The sequence below is a fragment of the Staurois parvus genome, unplaced genomic scaffold, assembly GCF_062004578.1.
Source record: "Staurois parvus isolate SC_StPar_1 unplaced genomic scaffold, SC_StPar_1.0 ptg001032l, whole genome shotgun sequence".
Taxonomy (NCBI): Eukaryota; Metazoa; Chordata; class Amphibia; order Anura; family Ranidae; genus Staurois; species Staurois parvus.
Genome location: NW_028318828.1, coordinates 2,482,697 through 2,507,500, shown reverse-complemented (window position 1 = coordinate 2,507,500; position 24,804 = coordinate 2,482,697). Strand labels below are relative to the sequence as shown.

Genomic DNA, 24,804 nt, shown 5'->3' with positions numbered 1-24,804 from the left:
GGGTTGTGTTTTATGCTTTTACTTCTCACTTATTATCCACACAAAATGTACACCTACTGGTGAGGTTTTTCTAGTACTACACTCTCCACAGTGCCTGGTGTTTTTTTTTTTTTTTTTTTTTTTTTAGAACTTCCTCCATTGTCATATGTCTGCCTGGCCATGGCAGCAGAGAACACGCTGTTTCCACCTGAATTCTGGGTTGGGCAGTGAATGGGGTGGGGGGGTGCGGGGGGGGAAGTACGGGTACTGCAAAATTTGTAGGCTGCCAATCGGGATTTGTAAGCACATCTGGAAGGATACTAAGGGCTCTATGGGCCTGTTTGCAAATTCTTGGCCGCGGGACACTATTTGTGCTCATCACCACACCAGCTTGTACTGCACTTATGGGACTTGCCACACTCTGCTGCATATGAGAATCATCATGCAATTGTAACATCGCAACAACCTGGAAATTGGTCGGGTACGCCTAACCTTAGCAGGGACCTCTTCTCCATCGTCTGAGCTATCTGTAAGGGTGCCGCTGGTGTCTACAGGTTAGTATTCTGAGGCCGATTGTGTCAGTGAGGCTTCCCTTTCGCTCTCCCCTGACCTGCTCAGAATCCTGTAGGCCTCTTCACTACAGTAAATCTATACTGGACGAGGGTGAGTTTCCCTACTCACCATCTTTATTAAAATATATAAAATTAAAAAAAAAAATATATAAAAAAAAATGTACGATCAGCTGTAATTAATGCCTACTGGAGTGGAATGTACTGCGCACAACAATATGACTAGATACCTTTGCAATTATTTACCTTACATCCAAATGGTTATTTAAACAAGACCAAATCAAATACCATACCGTTTTAGATGAAGTGATGGCATACAGAGAGGCACTGTAGTTCGATCATAAGCCTATCATCTTGAATATGTAATCTCTTAAACTTTTGGATTATTGGCAAATATAATCTGGGTCCTAGAAAAGGAGACCTAGATAAATGTCTTTTGAAACTTGAAGCAAAATGGATTTTCCGTCTAGGCTCAAGGGCACCTTATGGTTTAAATGAAGGATTTACCTTCCTTTTGTGTGTGATTAGGGATTTTGTGCTTGATTGATTTTGCTCCATAAATGCTATATAAAATGGTATGAACTGTAATTTTGGTCCTTAATTAGAAGGGCATTAACAGTGTTTGAGAGCACCAGCAGAGTCTATTGTGTTGTGGACTAATGTGATGCTGTGGTGTTTTTTTGTCCACAAGATGACGTCTGTTGAGGTGCACAGCACTGAAACAGCCCTACTAAAACTCACTAATAATCTACTAACTGATAAAACCAATGGCCACTACTCCATACTCTCACTACTTTACCTCTCTGCGGCTTTTGATACTGTTGACCATCCTCTCCCTCAAAAAACTCCACACTCTTGGCCTGAGAGACTCTGCTCTCTCCCGGTTTTCCTCCTGCCTATCGCAGTGCTTTTCCAGTGTCACCTATAACTCTGGCTCCTCCTCTCAACTCCCTCTTTCTGTAGGGGTCCCTCAAGGTTCTGTCCTTGGACCCCTTCTCTTCTCCATCTACACCTCTTCCCTTGGTCACATGATAAACTCCCATGGCTTTAAGTACCACCTCAATGCTGATGACACAAATCTATCTTTCTACCCCTCACCTCACCCCTTCAGTCTCCTCTCGCATTACTAGCCTACTGAGAAAGTGGAGTGACGTCCATGCCGATTATGTCAAACTCAATCTTCCCAAAACTGAGCTCTTAGTATTCCCTCCAGCCAGTGCCCCCTCCCCTGAATTCTCCATCAAGACCAATAATACAACCATAAATTCCTCCCCTCATGCCAAGATACTAGGTGTAATCCTAGACTCCCATCTGTCCTTTCATCCCCAAATCCAATCGCTGTCAAAATCATGTAGACTTCACCTCCGCAACATCTCCAAGATACGGACGTTCTTAACCTCTGAAACTACTAAGCAACTTATTCACTCCCTTGATATCTTTCGCCTTAACTATTGTAACTTCCTCCTCATTGGCCTACCTCATCGCAGACTATCCCCTCTTCAGTCTATCATGAATGCTGCTGCCAGACTCATCCACCTTACTAAATGTTCCGTATCTACCACCCCTCTCTGCCAATCCCTCCACTGGCTTCCCATTGCCCAACGGATAAAATTCAAAACATTACCATATAAAGCAATTTATAACTCTGCTCCAAATTACATCACCGATCTGGTCTCCAAATACCAAACCGTACTCTCCGCTCCTTGCACGACCTCCTGCTCTCTAGCTCCCTTGTCTCCTCCTCTCATGCTCATCTCCAGGACTTCTCCAGAGCTCCACCCATTCTCTTGAACTCTCTACCCCAATTTATCAGACTATCACCTACTCTGCTCAATTTTAGGCGATCTCTGAAAACCCTATCTCTTCAGGGAAGCCTACCCTGCCCTCAGCCAAAAATGGAATCTTCTACTCTTCCTACCAGTCCATCCCCCACAGTTACTACCTTTTGTACCACTAGTCCCTCCCTCCTAGATTGTAGGCTCCAAGGAGCAGGGCCCTCCCAACCCTCTTGTATTGAACTGTATTGTTGCCGTGTTATCTCCTCTCCTGCTACATTGTAAAGCGCTGAGCAAACTGTTGGCGCTATATAAATCCTGTATAATACTGAGCATGTTCTCGCTCTCCATTTTGCCACCATGTGCAGCTAAGCACAACTTCCAGCTACTATGTGACCTATTTTAATTCTTTATATGACCTATTTTATTTATACTATGGACAAAGCTCTGTTTTCTGGAGCGAAACATGTAGGAGGTTCTTTTTTTCTTTGGGAGCACTATTTGAATGCACATGGTATTTTTTTTTTTTTTTTGAGAGGTCTGTGCTGCGTTGTACAGTGCATCATCTACATTCCTCAAGATAGTGAGGTATTTTTGTCTTGATATGGTGATGTATGGGGCTTATCCATGAGAAGTTGACATTTGAGCCTCTGGATGAGTGTACACGTATTACATATCTGTAGCAAGATAGATTATACTAATATTTAATTAGTTTTGTCCATGGGGTAACTCCATTTCCTTAATAGAGATTATATATTCAAGCTGATAGGTTTATGATCAAACTACAGTGCCTCTTTGTATGCAGTCACTTCATCTAAAATGGTATGGTATTTGATTTGGTCTGGTGTTCTTAACCATTTGGATGTAAGGTAAATAATTGCAATGGTATCCAGTCACATTGTTGTGCACAGTACATTACACTTCAACAGGCATTAATTACAGCTGAGCATACATTTTTTATATATTTTAATGAAAACATTTACTCTAAATATCTGAGGTAATAATTTTTCTCTTACAGCAGTCAGTTTGTAAAAGACCCCCGAACCATACACTTTCTGAAAGCACAAGGACCTGTAGAATGCGCAAATGTTTTTCAAATTGCTATTATCACTATTAGCAGACAGATCATAATTCACAAAATGACTGCTAAATTTCTACTAAGCCCTTATTCACATGGGGCGTACTAACGTATATGCCCATGGAGGGTATACGAGTATGGGGTTGCCCAGGTGTTCTGAGCATCCCAGTGCAGACAATCCCATTCATCTCAATTGGGAAGTAGTGGCTGCATGGGCAGAGTTGCTGCCAACCAACCTGTAATCTCTGTGAATGTGGTTGCATGAACCCAAAAATGTAGACAGTGTGAGCTCAGGGACATGCACCCAGACCCACACAGATGTCAGCTGTGCCCGTGCAGATGCTGCATCCCAATTGCCATCAATAGAGCTGCCTGCACAGGGATGCACGAAAAACCTGTGCATCCTTGTGCGGAAGCGGTGTGAGCCCTACTTAGCCCAGCGGGAAAAACTTTTTTTTTAATTTTTATACATTTTATGGTTAATGAATAAAGACCACAGTGTGTAAAATATTAAGGAAAGGAAGGGGGCTGGTAAACACCTGTTTGTGCATCCTCTGGAACTCCCTGCCCTAACCCATCAGATTATCACCTACTCTCCTCCCCTTTAGGCGCACCCTGAAAACCCATCTCTTCAGGGAAGCGTACCCCACCCCCTGCTAACTTGCCGACCTCCTCCACTCTTCCTACCACTCCATCCCCCACAACTATCTCCTCCTGTGCCCCTATTACCTCCCTCCTAGATTGTAAACTCGAAAGAGCAGGGCCCTCAATCCCCTCATGTTTTGCATTGTATTGTTATTGTTCTGTCACATGTTCTGTCCCCCTTTGTAATGTACAGCGCTGAGCGAAATACTGTATAATAATAATGTGTGACCATTAGCTTGTAACAAAAGGAGGAAAGTCAAGTCCAAACACTAAACGGACCTAACCAGTTGAAAGCAGTGCTGTGGGTTAGTACACCGTACAGACCTGGCAACGAAAGGGTTAAAAGTCAACAGCTACAAACACTGTACTTAACAGTCCAGGGATATAGCCCTGTTCTCATCTGTGCCGGTTCTTTGGGTCCCTGGCAAAACCATCGTGAATGTGGGAAGTTAACTGTGACGTGCTGGTGGTTCACACCCAACTTCCCACTGTGAATCTGAGCAGAAAAGCATTTTTTTCCATGGACCAGAAGCCTGCAACGTGCCCCAAGACAGAGGGGCGGGGATCAAAAGCTAACCTAGGCGATCCAAAATAAGCACTTGCAATAAGATAAAAAGAAAAAACCCTCCAAATGTAGTGGGGGGGGGGGGGGGGACTTCTATTTATAGAAAAAGTTCTGCTTTAAAATACCTAAAGACATGTCTAAAAACATACCGTCTCTTGAGAACTTCTCTTTTTTCTATTCGGTTGAAAAGCTCTTGTTCTCTCTCTTTTTCAGTCATCTGTTCAAGTCGAGCCCTGTCTTCCTCATCTCCCATAAGATCATCTCCATATCCATCAAAAAACTCTTCCTCTTCAGATGAAGAGTCTGAATCAGAGCTGGATGAAGAACTATTGCTGTCAGAGTCTGAAACTTCACCTGAAAGCCAAGACAATGTAGTTGCGAGGATGGTCAAAGCTACAAGACATTTATTTGTAAACATACATACAAAACACGATAACACAAAGTAGCAGAATCATAAAAGGAATATTTAACAAAAAACTATAAGCAATTTACTTTGATAAAATTAACACAGGTATGCATAACGTTTACATTTTTGTCATTGTACCCAAGAACCTTGGAAAAAAAAAAAAAAAAATTAAAACACATTTAAATTAGTAATTTGAGTGGGGGGGGGGGGGGTGACAAATGCACTCGTTTTAAGTCTGCTGTTAGAAACCTGTCCTAATAATTGATTTTCTTTGATATCAACTGCAAGAATAGTGTAAAAGTAGTAATAGAATTTGTGAAAACAAGGACACTGACACGAACACGTATGTACTGAAAAAACGGAGGACAGATTTTTAATTTTAGAGAAAATGTTTTTGTGATAAATACATCAAGTCCCTGACTTACAAACATTCACAGATCTGAACAGACCTTGCATTACGAACATTCATAGATTTGAACAAATCGCGGAAGTAGATCACGTGTCTGCCGGACATTGTCACAGCTGCACACTGTCAAAGTTGAGCTGCTGTGTGCTTATAGTACAGTGCGATAGTGTACTATACAGAACCCAAGATGTCTGGAAGCAATAGCAAAAGCAGTGGATGTGGAGGGGACTGCTAAGAAGTGCAAAGCAATAACCATGGGGAGGGAAGAGTGAAAATTGAGAAATTGGACCAAGGCGAAAAAATGGTACACATTGCTCGTTCCCATAACATGAATCATTCCACCACTGGCACAATTCTAAACAAGGCCAAGATCCTGGAACATGTGAAGTCTGCTGTGCCTATTAAGTCAACAATAATATCCAAAAAGCGTAGTAAAGTGATAGAGGAGATGGAGAAACTTCTCAGTGTGTGAATGCAGGATCAGGATCAGCTCCAAATCCCACTCAGCAAGGGCGAGAGAGAGAGGACGAGGGCGAGAGAGAGAGGACGAGGGCGAGAGAGAGAGGGGGCGAGGGCGAGGCGGAGAGAGAAGGGGCGAGGGGGAGAGAGAGAGGGGGCGAGGCCGAGAGAGAGAGGGGGCGAGGCCGAGAGAGAGAGGGGGCGAGGCCGAGAGAGAGAGGGGGCGAGGCCGAGAGAGAGAGGGGGCGAGGCCGAGAGAGAGAGGGGGCGAGGCCGAGAGAGAGAGGGGGCGAGGCCGAGAGAGAGAGGAGGCGAGGCCGAGAGAGAGAGGGGGCGAGGCCGAGAGAGAGAGGGGGCGAGGCCGAGAGAGAGAGGGGGCGAGGCCGAGAGAGAGAGGGGGCGAGGCCGAGAGAGAGAGGGGGCGAGGCCGAGAGAGAGAGGGGGGGCGAGGCCGAGAGAGAGAGGGGGGGCGAGGCCGAGAGAGAGAGGGGGGGCGAGGCCGAGAGAGAGAGGGGGGCGAGGCCGAGAGAGAGAGGGGGGGCGAGGCCGAGAGAGAGAGGGGGGCGAGGCCGAGAGAGAGAGGGGGGGCGAGGCCGAGAGAGAGAGGGGGGGCGAGGCCGAGAGAGAGAGAGGGGGCGAGGCCGAGAGAGAGAGAGGGGGCGAGGCCGAGAGAGAGAGAGGGGGCGAGGCCGAGAGAGAGAGGGGGGGCGAGGCCGAGAGAGAGAGGGGGGGCGAGGCCGAGAGAGAGAGGGGGCGAGGCCGAGAGAGAGGGCGAGGCCGAGAGAGAGAGAGGGCCCGAGGCCGAGAGAGAGAGAGGGCCCGAGGCCGAGAGAGAGAGAGAGTGCCCGAGGCCGAGAGAGAGAGAGGGGCCCGAGGCCGAGAGAGAGAGAGAGGGCCCGAGGCCGAGAGAGAGAGAGAGAGAGAGGGCCCGAGGCCGAGAGAGAGAGGGCCCGAGGCAGAGAGAGAGAGAGAGAGAGAGAGAGAGAGAGAGAGGGCGAGGCCGAGAGAGAGAGAGAGAGCGAGGCCGAGAGAGAGAGAGAGAGGGCGAGGCCGAGAGAGAGAGAGAGAGGGCGAGGCCGGGAGAGAGAGAGAGAGGGCGAGGCCGGGAGAGAGAGAGAGAGGGCGAGGCCGGGAGAGAGAGAGAGAGGGCGAGGCCGGGAGAGAGAGAGAGAGGGCGAGGCCGAGAGAGAGAGAGAGGGCGAGGCCGAGAGAGAGAGAGAGGGCGAGGCCGAGAGAGAGAGAGAGGGCGAGGCCGAGAGAGAGAGAGAGGGCGAGGCCGAGAGAGAGAGAGAGAGGGCGAGGCCGAGAGAGAGAGAGAGAGAGGGCGAGGCCGAGAGAGAGAGGGGGGGCGAGGCCGAGGGAGAGAGAGAGGGGGGCGAGGCCGAGAGAGAGAGAGAGGGGGGGGCGAGGCCGAGAGAGAGAGAGAGGGGGGGGCGAGGCCGAGAGAGAGAGGGGGGGCGAGGCCGAGAGAGAGAGAGAGGGGGGGGCGAGGCCGAGAGAGAGAGAGAGAGGGGGGGCGAGGCCGAGAGAGAGAGAGAGGGGGGGGCGAGGCCGAGAGAGAGAGAGAGAGGGCGAGGCCGAGAGAGAGAGAGAGAGGGCGAGGCCGAGAGAGAGAGGGCGAGGCCGAGAGAGAGAGAGAGAGGGCGAGGCCGAGAGAGAGAGAGAGAGAGGGCGAGGCCGAGAGAGAGAGAGAGAGAGAGGGTGAGGCCGAGAGAGAGAGAGAGAGAGAGAGGGTGAGGCCGAGAGAGAGAGAGAGAGAGAGAGGGCGAGGCCGAGAGAGAGAGAGAGGGGGCGAGGCCGAGAGAGAGAGAGAGGGGGCGAGGCCGAGAGAGAGAGGGGGCGAGGCCGAGAGAGAGAGAGGGGGGGCGAGGCCGAGAGAGAGAGAGAGGGGGCGAGGCCGAGAGAGAGAGAGAGGGGGCGAGGCCGAGAGAGAGAGAGAGGGGGCGAGGCCGAGAGAGAGAGAGAGGGGGCGAGGCCGAGAGAGCGAGAGAGGGGGGCAGAGAGAGCGAGAGAGGGGGGCAGAGAGAGCGAGAGAGGGGGCAGAGAGAGCGAGAGAGGGGGCAGAGAGAGCGAGAGGGGGGCAGATAGAGAGAGAAGGGGCTTGTTTTAAAAAACATACCTTTTTGTGGAGCTGGTGGAGAGATCAGTTAAGTTGCAAGCCGACGATCCCCACAGGATGGATCGGATCTGCAGATTGGGGAGGATAATGGATCATTACTCTGATCCATTATGCTGAATCCGCAGATCTAATCCATCCTGCGGGGATCGTCGGAGGGGATGTCAATAAAAATAAGACCTACCCAAAAATAAGCCCTAGAGCATTTTTTTAACCTAAAATAAATATAAAAGACAGGGTCTTGTTTTCAGGGAAACACAGTATAAGCAAGCATTTAACTGAATGAAATCGATTCATTCAGGTTTTTTGTTGTGATTAGCTGTCATCCATCCAGCCATCCATTGTATAAAACAGTCATGTGACCTGCTGTGATTGGTCACAGCAGGTCACATGGTACTGGCAAGGGGGCCGGTACACAGATCTGTCACCCGCCATGTCCGGGGTACACAGCCACTGACAGATCTCGCCACAGCACAGCCACACGCTATCCGGTTAGGACGTCATATGACGCCCTCCAGGAGGGATGAGAGGTTCGTCCGGCCGTCATTTGAATATAGGCTGGATAGCAAGTGGTTAAAGGAGGGTGGTGCTGGAAATCATTGTTCTTCCTCTGTTAACCATGGTTACCTGAAAGGAAATGTGAAGTCATCATTGCTTTGCACAAAGGATTCACAGGCAACGATATTGCTGCTACTAAAATTGCACCTAAATCAACCATTTATTGAATCAAGAAATTCAAAGGAGAGCAGCTTAATTGTTGTGAAGGAGGCTTCAGGGTGTCCAAGAAAGTACAGCAAGTGGCAAGACTGCCTCCTAAAGTTGATTCAGCTGTGGAATCAGGGCAGCAACAGTGCAGAGCTTGCTCAGGAATGGCAGCAGGCAGGTGAGTGCATTTGCAAGCACAGCGATGCAAAGACATTTGGAGGATGGCCTGGTGTCCTCTCTCCAGGAAAAACCAGAGACAGACTAATATCCTGCTAAAGGAACAGGGATTGGACTGCTTGGACTGGTGTAAAGTCATTTTCTCTAATGAATCCCATTTCCAAATGTTTGGGGCATTAGGAAAAAACCTAGAGAAGAAAAAGGTGAGTGATACCATCAGTCCTGTGTCATGCCAACAGTAAGGCACCCTGAGACCAATCATGTGTGGAGTTGCTTCTCAGCCAAGGGAGTGGGCTCACTCACAATTTAGCCTAAGAACATAGCCTTGAATAAAGAATGGTACAAAAACATCCTCCAAGAGCAATTTCTCCCAACCATGCAGGAACAGTATGGTGATGAACATTACCTTTTCAAGAATGATGGAGCACCTTGTCATAAGGCAGCACTAATAGGCACTGATCTGCAGCACTGATTATCAGTGCCCTGATTATCAGTGTAGATGTCCTCTCTGAGGAACACAGAGATGGGGAGAAATCTCTTGCACCGCTGTCAGATTTTAAAAATGGAGTCTGAATTTAAAAGAAAAAAAAAAGTTGCATCTGCCACAACAGCAGATGGACTTTTAGTTGGAATTAACTGCAGGTGCACTTAACACACTTGATTCCATTCACACTGCCTACAGCTCTGAAAGTGACAGCCCATACACAGGTGTGTGCAGGAGTCTGACATTGCACTGATGATCTGCTGATTGTGGTGATGTGTGCAAAACTTTGAGGGCTCCCGTTTTAAAAAATAAATAAATGCATAATTCAAAAGAGAAGTATGGGTTTAACAAAAAAAAAAAAAAATCATCATTTATTCTCAACTTGGTAGATGCAGCAACGATCCAATGCCACACCGATTGCTCGGTTCTCAGCCTTCAGGGAGCAGAAGGCCAGTGACTGTCAGTCGCCAGCTCTCTGCTCTGCCCCTCCAGTGCTCAGTGGAGCGCCAGGCTGTGGAGGAAGCAGGAGCCGTTCATTTAGAAGCTCAGCAGCTTGCTGAGAGGCTGAGCCAAATGCTGGTCCCGTCATTTGTGTGGATCCCCGACTGTAAAGTCACCCGACTTGAAAAAAGGGTCAGGACCCCTAAACAGGTTGTTGCCTGGAGACTGCTTCTTTTTAGTGGGCAGTGTTAGCTGGTAGTTGTTTTCTTCGAGCAGTCCGAGTCTGCGGCAGTCTCTGAAGGATGGACCAGAGGGAATACCACCAGAGGAAATCTTCAGGACAATACAGTGGAGCCCTCCGTGGATGAGAGGGACCTGACGACTCCTTATATTGCTTCAGCAGCTGCTGACAGATACCTTTCACGCAGATCCTCCTAGCACTCCCTGGAGTGTACACCAGCTCTCTCTCCCTGGCAAAGAGATCCATTGAGTCTTCCATCCGGGATCCAATGCCAGACAAAAACGCAGTGGCTCAGATTTCCCAGAGGCTCATGGCCTCTTAGAAAAAGATAACACAACGGAACTGAAACAGGATATAGCCATGCAAGGTAGTGTGATGCCATACACTCAATGCAATCTTCCAACAACCAGAGGCAGTCTCCTATCTGACTTGGCCAATGTCAACCCACAAGGGAAGTTCTCACATGCCCTTCAGAATAGCCTGCTGTGTCCAGCCACTGTGCCTAGGAAGCCAAATAATATGGTCGACTTCCATTTCGGGCTGCTACTGCACATGCGGACGTACAAGCGCCCTGGGCCCCCACACCCCTCTCCATGATGTGTGCATGCAATCCCACCGTAGGTCCCTGACCTTAGCCAGCAACCAATCTTCATCCAGGCCTTGTCATGCAAACCTTCAAGGATTTGGTCTCCTTAAAGTGGGGCCACTGCCTCAGACCTGCAAGGCATCCTGCCAGAAAATTTGAGTCGGTTTCTTAACTGCACAGGGTTCAGTTACACAGAGTCCAGTACTGTAAATGCAAAACCACCAAGGATTCTTCTCCATATCCAGCGAAGCTAAGGTACCATCTATTTTGGCTAAAAGCATCCTGCATGGATTTAAATTAAAGTCCATGATTCTCAAAGAAACGGTTCTAGACCTTAGGTATGCTCCACGAGCCAAAGCAACACCTTACAGACACTGGCAAAAAAACTGAAGTACTTCCTGTGTAGGAGGAGTTATATGGGGGAGGATGTCCTCTCTGATTGGTTGGCCAGTGTTCATTCATCTATAAGTGGCATATAACCCACATAGTCATGAATAGCCTGCTCTGTGTCCTGTGATGTACGGTAAAGAAACGCAGTTTGTAAATGAATGAAAATGGATAGAAAAGTGGCTAAAAGACCATATTCAGAGTGTAATGATTAATACTATGACGAGATTAAGATGATTTGTGGTGTACACAAGGTTCAATGTTGGCACAACAAAATTTAAAAAGACATGACTAAAGCTAGCCATAGATGGAACCCATTGATCTGCCCATGTCCAGCTTTAGTGACATGCTGAAAATAGCTTTCTTTCAGTGACCTTTACAACAAAAGAACGAGACCACATTTAAGGGTCCAACACACAGATGCTACTTTTTAGTGACTGAACAGGTTTGAAAAACACACACAAATATTTGTCCCCAAGTACAAACTTAGGCTCCATTCACATCAATGTGATTTCTGACTTGAGATACACAGAACCACATCACAAAGGAAATCATATCAACGGTGTCTGTTCACATCAATGCAGCTCAGCACGTTGTGATTTTAGAAAAAGGTTACTTTTCTACTTTTGGTGCAACCTGTCCACAAAGAATAGAAAAAAAAACAAAACAACAATTAAGTCACATTGCATAATCACTGCAAATCACACCAAAATCTTATCGCATTAGTGTGAGCCACAGCTTGGGGAGTCAACCAAATTTCTAGAAAATAAGTGTTTTACTTACCTTCCTCAGGTGCTGAACTCTCAGCAGAACTATCCTTTCCAGAGCTGCCAGAAGACGCTCCCTTGCTGGTAAGCTTCCTTGTTCCCCCTTTCTTATCCAAACCCTTGCCAGATTTGAGCTTTCTCTTGTTTTTTGCTCCCCCAACAGTCCACTGAAAGACAAAGTTGAAATCATTCAAAATTATTCTATAAAAAGACTAGCAAATTTGTTGGGTATATTCCTAAACATATTGAAGAATTGTTTTGGTGGGCAATGTGCAGGACAGCAGTGCAGAGAATATGTAATACAGTACAGATCGCATTGAGAAAACATAGCAGCTCTCTTCCCCTTCTTTTTGCTGACCCAGAAGTGACAACTTTGAGGTCACTTCCAAGTCAGCAACAAAAAGGGAGGAGCAGATGCGTCCACCCAAGCTTCCCCTGTTAGATAATGAGTTTATGTGAAAACTCCATTAATGGATGTAAATAATGTTATAATTACAACTATATATTTTAGTTAGATGGAAATATACAGTATTTAAACCATTGAGTGTTTTGCAGCATCAAACTTTCTAGCTTCCATACCGAGAGTTTTCCACTATGCAAGTTCTGGTCTTTTGTTGTCCCCTTAGCACATCTCACATGAGTGAGAAACAGCAGTCTTCTTTGAACTTCCAATCAGGCTGTGCCCAATATACATTGGCTAGGTAGAGTGTCCAATTAGTGAGCATTATATTAGCCACAGTACAGAAAGGAGGGGGTGATATAAGGCCTGGTCACCCAGCTGGGGGTCTCTTTGTGATGGAACACACAGCAGGCAGGATGAATAGACCTGATGCCGAGAGGTAAACTAACTTCATACTTGCATTGTACATTGTATATTAAACATGGTTTTGTGGGTAAATTGTAAATATCGTAGACCTCAACGGACTTCAACTTTTGCATGACACGGGAAAGAAAAAAAAAAATGGTGACAGGGAGAGAGCTCCAACTGAATGACAGCCTCAGCTGAGTGGAGGGGGGGGGGAGGGACCCATCTATTCCCTCCGATCAGCTCTCAGAGCTCTCCTCACTGAGCTCTGCAGAATAACTTTGGATCTCTGCCTCCTTTTTCTGAACACTCACAAGCGGTATAAATTCTGGGCTTTAAATGGACGAAAATAGAATACTGCAAATAAACAGGTTCAACTTACATAGGACTGGTTTCATCTCTGTACCACCTGAGACCAGTCACTTAAATTGGTGTATACACACACAGGCCACTTTATTGGGAACACTTGTTCAATTGCTTGTTAAACACAAATAGCTAATCAGCCAATCACATTGCAACAACTCAATGTATTTAAGCATCTAGATGTGCATAAGGCAACTCGCTGAAGTTCAAAGTGAGCATCAGAATGGGGAAGAAAGGGGAATTAACTGACTTTGAACGTGGCATGGTTGTTGGTGTCAGATGGGTGGGTCTGAGTATTTAAAAAACTTATCTACTGGGACTTTTAGGCCCAATCCTTAGACAAACATAACAAAAAAAAACACACTTTTTCTGCTTCTGACCAGTGTTAAGATTTATAAAAAATAAAAAAAAAACCGAGTTACTGCACATAAAGTGGGCATTTTATTTGTCCTGCCTAACATTACATTAAAATTTTAATTCTACTACAACTCAATACAAAGTTATTTACAAATAAACATCATTATCAAATGTATATAAACCTTTCACTATAGTATGGTATATACACATTTGAAAACGGACAAGTCACAATGTACTGATGGCCTATCTCTTTTGAGGCCATTAGAATGCCAGGAGAGTACAAAAGAGAGAGCACCAGCCAAGTGCATTAGTGTCCAACAAAAAAAAGTCTCAAAAAGTCTCAATATATTCCCATATAAGCTAGTGAAAACTTAATACTTTCAGCGACTTTCAAAAATCTTCCAAGAAGATTCCTCCTCTTCCTAAACCTCAAGAAAATAAACTACACCTAGTGCATTAGCCTCAAAACATGACGCAAAAAATTAAATAGTACGCTCACATCATAGTGCTCAAAAACATACCCCAAATAACCAACTGTCCATCCAGTGAAAGCAATTGCTACTATTAACCTCCAGTAGGTGAATAGCTTGTTTTGTATGAATTGTTGGCTAATGAGAGCCTTCTTCCAAAATTCTTCCTAATAAAACGAGACCCTCCAAGAGATTTAAAACTCATATTTCGTTTAATATTGTCAACACAAACATCATATAATGTGAATCAGTGTTTAGACATTCCACACCAGTGATCACAAAACAGTGAGACAGCCACATGATCCAACACCTGTCAGTCCATGCACCTTACCAGGGTGACAGAGAACAGAGGCTTTGATCAAACAGACTCTTCAAAACACTGGCTTTCAATGCTCCAACAACGATAGCATATACCCAATATAGATATAAAAGAAATTAAATTACCCATAAATTAAATAAAATAAAATAGGGGAAAAAAAAAAAAAAAGAAAAAAAAAAAGGAGGGAACTGAAATACAAAAATTTGACCATAAAACTAGTATCTATTAACCACCTCCCATCCGGCCGTTGTATATAAATGGCCGGACGGTGGCAGTGCAGGGTCGGGTGGCCGTTTATAAACGGCCTCCCAGCACCCTGCTTGTGCGCGCTCCCTGGGAGCACAGTGAAACTCCGATCGTCGGACGGGACCTCTGTACGAGGTCCCGATCATGTGATCACTGATTGGCCAATCAGTGATCACATGCAAAGTAGTAAGCAAGATGTCACTTGTGACATCATTGCTTACTACGTGTGAAATCTGTGAATGATCACAGAGGTCACATGGTACAAGCCTATTCACAACAGGCTTGTACCATGTGACAAGCTGTGACCAATCACAGCTCAGTCAGTACTTCTCAATGAGTGCATGAATGCACACAGAGAGAAAGAGAAATTATTGCTTTTACATCCTATATGGGTGTAAAAGCAATGTGTAAAAAAAAAAATCTTCATCACCCCCCACAAGTAGTACAGTGTCACCATGGTGACACTGTACTGCTAGGGTGACAGTATGGAAAAAAAAATAAAAATAAAAAATATAAAAAAATAAAATAAAAATGTAAAAAAAAATGTTTAAAAATTATAATTTTTGTTATAAACTAATTTGGATTTTTTTTTTTTTACTAAAAAGATAACGGAATAAATTTTGGCAAAGATTTATGATGAAATAGCATAAAAAAAAAATCCCAGTGGTGAATAAATACCACCAAAATAAAGCCTTATCTGTTTAAAAAAAATGGTAAAAAATTCATTTGGGTACAGCGTTGCATGACCGCGTAATTGTCATTCAAAGCATGATAGCGCTGAAAGCTGAAAATTGCCCTGGTCAGGAAGGGGGTAAAAGTGTCCGGTCTTGAAGTGGTTAAATAATGAAGGGTTCCTAGATATGTCCAAAAAGATTTAAAAACACAACCATACCGACCCCAATCTACATGTATAGCATACCATATGGGGGGGGGGGGGTCAATGTAACTTCCACAGGGCAACAAATCCTGATGTTCCCAGTACCAATATGAATGCGAGAAATAAATGACATAACTAGGCCAATAGTACATACAAATGGCAAGATGCCAATGACGATTGTGTGCAATAGAGATATGGACGCGACAGCCATCTTGTTAAGGTCGCAGCCATGTTGTTTCTCATTTACAATCATCTAGCCTTTCCTCCCACCTCTTGAAATGGAATTTGTGGCTATAAGTTGTAACAACTTCAAAAGAGCCTCTTATCTTAAATAAAATGCTCCAAGATCTGTAAACCGCTAATTAGGCCTGGCAGGATGTCTACATTGCAAGACATTTTCCTCTGCCCTATTGTAAAACAATAACTGAGCCGTCACACCTGACCTGTTAGACCATTAGGGCTCTAGGAATGCAGAGTGTGCCATAAAACGTCTTTTCCACATGTAACCATTTCACATATGGTTCATAAAATTCAACAAGAACTGGGCATATTAATATTAGGTATTTATTTTGAAAGGTCCTTTCATGTCGAGTCAAATGAGGTCATACATGACTATATTAGCACCTAGGAGAGAAAAGAAAGCAGTCTCTTCCCTCCAGGGTGACAAGAGTACGCTGTGTTTTGTATCCCTGGGTTTGAAATAATTCTAAATATTAATCTGCAAGTTGCTAGAATACAACCTGCACATACTGGCGGTTATTAATATTAGTATGAAACTGCAGTTGGTCATTAACTTGGGGGCAGCCTAGCACCCATCCCCAAACTGGATGATTGGTCATTTGTTCTCAGGTGACACTCCTTTAACATCATAAAAAAGGACTGATAGGCCTGGAGAAAGAGCTCTCGTTTAACACCAATCAGGAAACATCTAAAACTTGAGAGCGAAGGAAACCTTTTTGTTTGGACAATTGGACTCTGCTTAAACCAGGACTTTGCAAGTATTCTGCCTTCTTAACTCCTTTCTTTTACACCCTGTTCCAAATTATTATGCAAATTCTATTTAAGCGTCACAAAGATTAAATATTTTGTTTGTTTTTCAGTTTAACTCATGGATGGCATTGTGTCTCAGGGCTCTTTGGAACACTGAAAACAATCTCGGACACCTGTGATAATTAGATAGGCAGGTGAGCCCAATTTAACGAAAAACTACTAAAAGAAGGTTGTTCCACATTATTAAGCAGCGCACCATTTTCAAGCAATATGGGGAAGAAAAAGGATCTCTCTGCTGCCGAAAAGAGTGAAATCGTTTAATGCCTTGGACGAGGTATGAAAACATTAAATATTTCACGAAAACTTAAGCGTGATCATCACACTATTAAGAGATTTGTGGCTGATTGAGAGCACAGACGGGTTCGTGCAGATAAAGGCACATTGAGGAACATTTCTGCCAGATCCATGCATCGGATCAAGAGAGCAGCTGCTAAAATACCATTACATAGCAGCAAACAGATATTTGAAGCTGCTGGTGCCTCTGGAGTCCCACAGACATCAAGGTGTAGAGTCCTCCAGAGTCTTGCAACTGTGCATAAACTTTCTATTCAGGCCCCACTATCCAATGCTCACAAGCAGAAACGGCTGCACTGGGCAGAAAAATACATGAAGACTAATTTTCAAACAGTCCTGTTTACTGATGAGTGCCGTGCAACCCTGGATGGTCCAGATGGATAGAGTAGTGGATGGTTGGTGGACGGCCACACTGTTTCAACAAGGCTGCGATGTCAGCAAGGCGGTGGTGAAGTCATGTTTTGGGCCGGAATCATGGGAACAGAGCTGGTCGGCCCATTTCGGCCCCGAAGGTGTAAAGATGACCTCTGCAAAGTATATGTTTATGACTGACCACTTTCTTCCCTGGTATAGAAGGAAGAACTATGCTTTCCGTAATAAAATCATCTTCATGCATGACAATGCACCATCTCATGCTGCAAAGAATACATCTGCATCAATGGCTGCTATGGAGATAAAAGGAGAGAAAGTCATGGTGTGGCCTCCATCCTCCCCTGACCTCAATCCGATTGAGAACCTTTGGAGCATCCTCAAGCAAAAGATCTATGAGGGTGGGAGGCAGTTTACATCCAAACAGCAGCTCTGGGAGGCTATTCTGACATCTTGCAAACAAATTCAAGCAGAAACAGTCCAAAAACTCACAAGTTTAATGGATGCAAGACTTGTGAAGCTGCTATCAAATAAGGGGTCCTATGTTAAAATGTAACGTGACCTGTTAAAATGTTTAAAAAGTTAAAATGTTGTTAAAAGTTTGATTGAAATAGCTTTTGATTTCAGTAAATATGCTGCAAACACAACAAAATGACAATTTTCAGTTCTTTACAACCTATAAAATGTTTTGAAACTAACTGTGCGTAATAATTTGGAACAGTGCATTGTAAGTTTGTTTAAAAAAAATACTGTTATTAGGAGGTTTGTGCAATAAAATTTGAATTGTACTCTTAATAGTTGTTATCCTGAGAATTATGCTGTTAATTTGCTTTTATGCTGTTAAGCCTTCACACCACGTTCTGGGTGTATTTGCATGAATCAAAAGGTGTACCAAGATGGCGTTCCGCCGGTTGTACGTCACCACGTTATCGATGCGTTGCGTCACGTATACACGTGACTTCCTCAGGACTATGTTATTGGTGATCGGTACTCCATTTTATAGGTTAAATACCTGTCAATCAGCCAGCAGGGTGGGACATCCGCGGCCATTTTCATGTAGTCCGGAACGGTAACCAAGCAACGTTAACGTCAGACTTATACTCAGACAGGACAGAAAAATTAACTAATACATGGAAATCTATATATGGCCAAAAAAAATTAGCTAAACCCAGATCTCTATCTCTATCTATATAGATATATTTATTTATATTAAGGCTGCCTGGATAAAAGTACCTCGCTATCTAAAACCGAGCATATTAATAGAAAGTGCACTATATAAAACCCTAAATCTTTATTAAACAGAACAAAATAAAATATATGTATATGAATCCAATATACATAGAAAAAAACGGGCATATTAATACAAAAATCCTTAGGCAAATTAAATCATAAATATAAAATAGACTATATTTAATCTATAATGGATAAGCCAATATAAAATGTGTATATGAACAACACATACACAGAGGAACCTAAAGTGGGACAATAAGAGATATACAAATAAAAAAATAAATATTTAAAAACATAGAAAGGCTACTAAGTGAATGGCAAGAAACAACAATATTATTCTACCTATAATACCATATGAAAAAAAAACTTAATTAAAAATGTTAATAAAAATTATAATTTATATAAAAATATAAGGAAAAACTACGTGAATAAAAATAGGAGAAATGGGATCAACCTAAAATGTAAAATATAAAATCAACCTAAATGTAAAATAAAAATTCATGCAATTACACTCATCAGATGTTTACAAAACGCAAATCACAAGAATTATATACCCACAATATCTAATACCTAAAAGTACCTTAACAGTAAAATAATCATCAGGATACACATAACTGAAGTAAAATTTAAAACTATTACTAGCACACCTAAGGTGTACATAAAAATGAATTGTAAATACATTAGAAGCAATACAAACTAACACAACTAAGGAGTATATATAAAATAGATTAAAAATCATTAATAAAACCGTTAAGATCGAATTCTACATTGAGTCCCCTTGGTATCTGTGTCTCCATTGTAAAAATCCATTTCGATTCAGCTTGACTCAATGATGTAATTTTAGGACTCCCTCTCCAATGTTTTTTAAATCTCTCAACACCCCAAAATTTTAAGCTGGAGGGATCCTTATTATGGCATACTGAGAAATGCTTGAACACACTATGTTTAGGGAAGGCCTTTCGGATATTCTGGACATGTTCCCTTAAGCGTACCCACAAAGGCCTTTTTGTTCGCCCTACATATTGCAATCCGCATTGAAGTACATACACAACTCCCTCTGTTCTGCAGGAGATAAAGTCCTTTATTTTAAACTCCATTCCATTGCCCTCAGAGATGAACAAATTCTTTTTGGGATTCTGCCCCCTTGTGGCTTTACATGTATAACAGGTTTTACATGGGAAAAAAAACCTTTTTGGTCGAGAAACGTGACCATCCTATTTTTAATTGGTGGATCCAATACATTTTTAACCAATTTGGTTCTAAGGGTAGGGGCCTTCCTATAAATAAATTTAGGTTGTTCAGATATGATTTTGAGAATAGGATCTGTTTTGAGGATAAGCCAATGTTTTTTAAAACACACTTTCTACTTTTTTATAGTCTCTATTGAAGTCCAGAACAATTGCTAGCTGGTCTTCAAACTGTTCCTCTCTTTGCCTATCCTTCAAAAAAAAGTTTTCTGTCTCTCCCACTTCTTGTATTTTATCCTTGATTAATTCCCGTGAATAACCCTTACTCATAAACCCTTCTTCCATAATCTTAACCTGTTCTAAATAGTCTTCTTAGTCATTTTGTTATATTGAGTAGCCAAGGAGGGTAATGACAACTGTCCAAAGGGATGTAGGCATTGCGATCAACCTTCTTAAAAAGGGTTTTAGTATATAAGCAGAGGCGGGTATAAGGAACAAAAGAAAAAAGTATAGAAGGGGTCTTCAATCTGAGTAATATTACCCTGAGTACAGAGGAATTGGTAGTCCTAGACAAAAGGGTGAAATATGCTCCCCCCAAACCAGCCAATAAATTTACCATTTATGTGGATACACAGAAATACATTAGAAAATTGAACAAGTATTTATTGGGTTTACCAGGGGCAAAGAACGTTATTGCCAGTGCACCTAGTGGGGATATTACCCACACCACATTAGGAAAAAAAATCACTTTTTAACCCTCATATTAATAATAGTCAGGTGGAAGTCTTCAAAAAAAAATGGTAAATATCGATATTGAACGACTTAAAATTTTTAAGGAGACATATAAACATGGGTATGAGAATTGGCATTAACAGATTGATACAAAGAGATAACATAGTAATTAGGCCAGCTGACAAAGAAGGGGGTATAGTAGCATTGTCTAAGGACTACTATGAGAAGTAGTTGAAAACTCAATTAGGAGATACTGCTACCTACCAGACACTTCCCAAAAAAGAACTTTCAAAATTAATAAAATAGTAGAGAAGAAACTGCTTAAAAAAAAAAAAAAAAATTCCAAGTACCTGATTCCAGAATCATGCAGGATACCAGTTATTTATACTGTCCCGAAAATGCATAAAGGTCCCGTTAACCCTCCCGGGAGACCAATAGTTATTGTGATACAGTCAGTTCTAGCGTGGATTGGGCAATACATAGATTTATTCCTGCAACCCTTGGTGAAAAACACAAAGGCATATTTGCGAGACAAAACATGTTGTACAATTATTGGATGAAATAAAAGGAGGTAGAAATTTGCTTATGGCTAGTGCAGATGTGTCCACATTATATACAAAAATTAATCATGAAGATGCTATTGAATCGATGACCTGGGGACTAAGGGAGTTCAGTAATGTAAAATGGACCCAGAGAAAGTATATTATTGAATGTTTGGATTACGGTTTAACCCACAACTATTTCTGGTATAAAAATAGCTTTTTCAAAAAGATTAAAAGGAGTTGCAATGGGGGCAAGATTTGCTCCGAGCGTCGCCAATTTGTTTATCCTACTGGGAGGAGGAGGTAATATACTGACACCCCCCGGAACAATTATTTTTGTATAAAAGCCCACTTTTATACAATTGTATAATTTTATACAATAATTGTATTGTATACAAGCCTACTTTGTCACTCTCATTAATAACTTCTCTTCCAGTCCTCGTCAGCTCTTCTCTACTTTTAACTCTCTACTTTCTCCGCCTCCACCTAGCACCTCACTCACTGCCCACGAGATTGCAAATCACTTCAAAAACAAGACTGATGCAATTCGTAGGGACATTGCCACTACACAGACATCCACCCCACCAAGCATTCCTCATACTAAACCTCCCTTAACACTTTCCTCTTTTGACCTCGCTACTACCAAAGAGGTCACTAAAGTTTTCGCAGAAGCACGCCTCACCACCTGCCCCCTGGACCCTGTCCCCTCACAACTCCTTCGGTCACCCTCCTCTTTCATCCTATGCTCCCTCACTCACATTTTCAATCTTTCCCTCTCTACAGGTGCCTTCCCCTCTAAAGCACGTGCACATAACTCCCATACTTAAAAAACCCTCCCCGGACCCCACCAACCTGAACAACTTAAGACCCATCTCCCTGCTGCCATTTACCTCTAAACTCATAGAACGCTTAGTCTACAATCGTCTGAGTTCACACCTCACCGACAACAACCTTCTCAACCCTTTACAGTCTGGCTTTCTTCCTCCACACTCCACTGAAACTGCCCTACTGAAACACTCTAATGATCTACTAACTGCTAAAACTAACAGCCACTATTCAATACTCCTACTACTCGACCTCTCCACGGCTTTTGATACGGTTGACCATCCTCTCCCTCAAAAAACTACACTCTTGGCCTCAGAGACTCCGCTCTCTCTTGGTTCTCCTCCTATCGCAGCGCTCCTTCAGTGTTACCTATATTGTTGCCACCTCCTCTTCACTCCCCCTCTCTGTAGGGGTCCCTCAGGGTTCTGTCCTTGGACCCCTTCTCTTCTCCATCTACACCTCTTCCCTTGGTCACTTGATAAACTCCCTTGCTTCAATTACCATCTCTATGCTGATGACACACAAATCTGTCTACCCCTCACCTCACCCCTTCAGTCTCCACTCGCATCACTAGCCTACTAAGTGACATAGCGGCTTGGATGTCCATCCACTTCCTCAAACTCAATCTTTCCAAAACTGAGCTCTTAGTATTCCCCCCAGCCCGTGCCACCTCCACTGACTTCACCATAAATATCAACACCACAATCATCAGTCCATCCCCTCACGCAAGGGTATTAGGTGTAATTCTAGACTCCCATCTGTCCTTCCAGCCCCAGATCCAATCGCTGACAAAATCATGTCGACTTCACCTCTGCAACATCTCCAAGATATGACCATTCCTAACCCCGGAAACCACTAAGCAACTTATTCACTCCCTTGTCATATCACGCCTCGACTATTGTAACTCCCTCCTCATTGGCCTACCTCATCGCAGGCAATCCCCACTCCAGTCTATCATGAATGCTACTGCCAGACTCATCCACCTTACTGTTTTGTATCTGCCACCCCTCTCTGCCAATCCCTCCACTGGCTCCCAGTTGCCCAACGGATAAAATTCAAAACACTAACAATGACATAAAGCCGTCGCACAACACTACCCCAAAATACGTAACAGATCTTAACTCTAAATATCACCCAAACCGTACTCTCCGCTCCTCGCAAGACCTCCTACTCTCTAGCTCCCTTATCTCCTCCTCCCATACTCATCTCCAGGACTTTTCCAGGGCGTCCCCCATCCTCTGGAACTCCCTACCCCAATCCATCAGACTATCGCATACTCTTACTTTTAGGCGATCACTGAAAACCTCTCCCTCTTCAGGGAAGCCTATACCGCCCTCTGCTAATAATGGAATCTACTCTTCCAACCACTCCATCTCCCACAGTTATTACCTATTGTACCATTAACCCCACCCTCCTAGATTGTTAATGTATATAACGATATAGATTGTTAATATATATATAATCCACTATAATGTAAAGCACTGGGCAAATAGTTGGCGCTATATAAATCCTGTATAATAATAATAAAAGATATATTGATGACGGTTTCATCATATGGGAGGGTAATGAAACTAAATTGCTAAGCTATTTGAACCAACTTAATATGAATACCAAAAATATAAAATATTTTCAAGGGATGTCAGTAGAGAACTTAATAATTTGGACCTCAGGATTGGTATTCATAAAGGGAGCTTATATACTAAATCCTTTTTTAAGAAGGTTGATCGCAATGGCTACATCCCTTTGGACAGTTGTCATTACCCTCCTTGGCTACTCAATATACCAAAAGGGCAAATGGTGAGAGTAAGAAGGAATTGTACCCACAAAGAAGACTATTTAGAACAGGTTAAAATTATGGAAAAAAGGTTTATGAATAAGGGTTATTCACGGGAATTAATCAAGAATAAAAATACAAGAAGTGGGAGAGACAGACAGAAAACTTTTTTTGAAGGATAGGAGAAGAGAGGAACAATTTGAATTACAGCTAGCAATTGTTCTGGACTTCAATAGAGACTATAAAAAAGTAGAAAGTGTTTTAAAAAAAACATTGGCTTATCCTCAAAACAGATCCTATTCTTAATAAAATCATATCTGAACAACCTAAAATTTATTTATAGGAAAACTCCTACCCTTAGAATCAAATTGGTTAAAAATGTATTGGATCCACCAATTAAAAATAGGATGGTCACGTTTCTCGACCAAAACGTTTTTTTCCCCATGTAAAACCTCTTATACATGTAAAGCCACAAGGGGGCAGAATCCCAAAAATAATTTGTTCATATCTGAGAGCAATGGAATGGAGTTTAAATTAAAGGACTTTATCTTCTGCAGAACAGAGGGAGTTGTGTATGTACTTCAATGCGGATTGCAATATGTACGGCGAACAAAAAGGCCTTTGTGGGTACGCTTAAGGGAACATGTCCAGAATATCCGAAAGGCCTTCCCTAAACATAGTGTGTCCAAGCATTTCTCAGTATGCCATAATAAGGATCCCTCCAGCTTAAAATTTTGGGGTGTTGAGAGATTTAAAAAAAACATTGGAGAGGGAGTCATAAAATTACATCATTGAGTCAAGCTGAATCGAAATGGATTTTTACAATGGAGACACAGATACCAAGGGGACTCAATGTAGAATTCGATCTTAACGGTTTTATTAATGATTTTTAATCTATTTTATATATACTCCTTAGTTGTGTTAGTTTGTATTGCTTCTAATGTATTTACAAATTACTTTTTATGTACACCTTAGGTGTGCTAGTAATAGTTTAACATTTTACTTTATTTAGTTATATGTGTATCCTGCTGATTATTTTACTGTTTAAGCACTTTTAGGTATTAGATATTGTGGGTATAGAATTCTTGTGATTTGTGTTTGTAAACATCTGATGAGTGTAATTGCATGAAGTCTTATTTTACATTTAGGTTGATCCCATTTCTCCTATTTTTATTCAAGTAGTTTTTCCTTATTTTTTATATAAAATAAAAAAAATGTTAACATATTTTTAATTAAGTTTTTTCATATGGCATTATAATATAGGTAGAATAATATAGTTGTTTCTTACCATTCACTTAGTAGGCTTATATTTTTTTTTTAAATATTTTTTTATTTGTATATCTCTTATTGTTCCACTCTAGGTTCCTATGTGTAAATTATTCATATACACATTTTATATTGGCTTATCCATTATAGGTTAAATATAGCCTATTTTAGATTTATTAATGATTTAATTTGCCTAGGGATTTTTTGTATTAATATGCCCTTTTTTACATGTATATTGGATTCATATACATATATTTTAATTTTGCTTTGTTTAATAAAGATTTAGGGCTTTATATAATGCACTATTAATAT

General features: G+C 42.6%; 1 protein-coding gene across 1 annotated transcript in view; it reads right to left on the bottom strand.

Annotated features, from left to right (window-relative positions):
- RTF1 (RTF1 homolog, Paf1/RNA polymerase II complex component) overlaps positions 1 to 24,804 on the bottom strand; it is a gene marked incomplete at its 3' end in the record, with an annotated part of 142,978 nt that overhangs the window by 38,044 nt on the left and 80,130 nt on the right. The window contains exons 3-4 of the mRNA XM_089657824.1: positions 11,803 to 11,953; positions 4,761 to 4,965 (exon numbers count right to left, since the gene is read on the bottom strand). Coding sequence (XP_089513950.1) covers positions 4,761 to 4,965; positions 11,803 to 11,953 — 356 coding nt within the window. The remainder of the gene's footprint in view (positions 1 to 4,760; positions 4,966 to 11,802; positions 11,954 to 24,804) is intronic.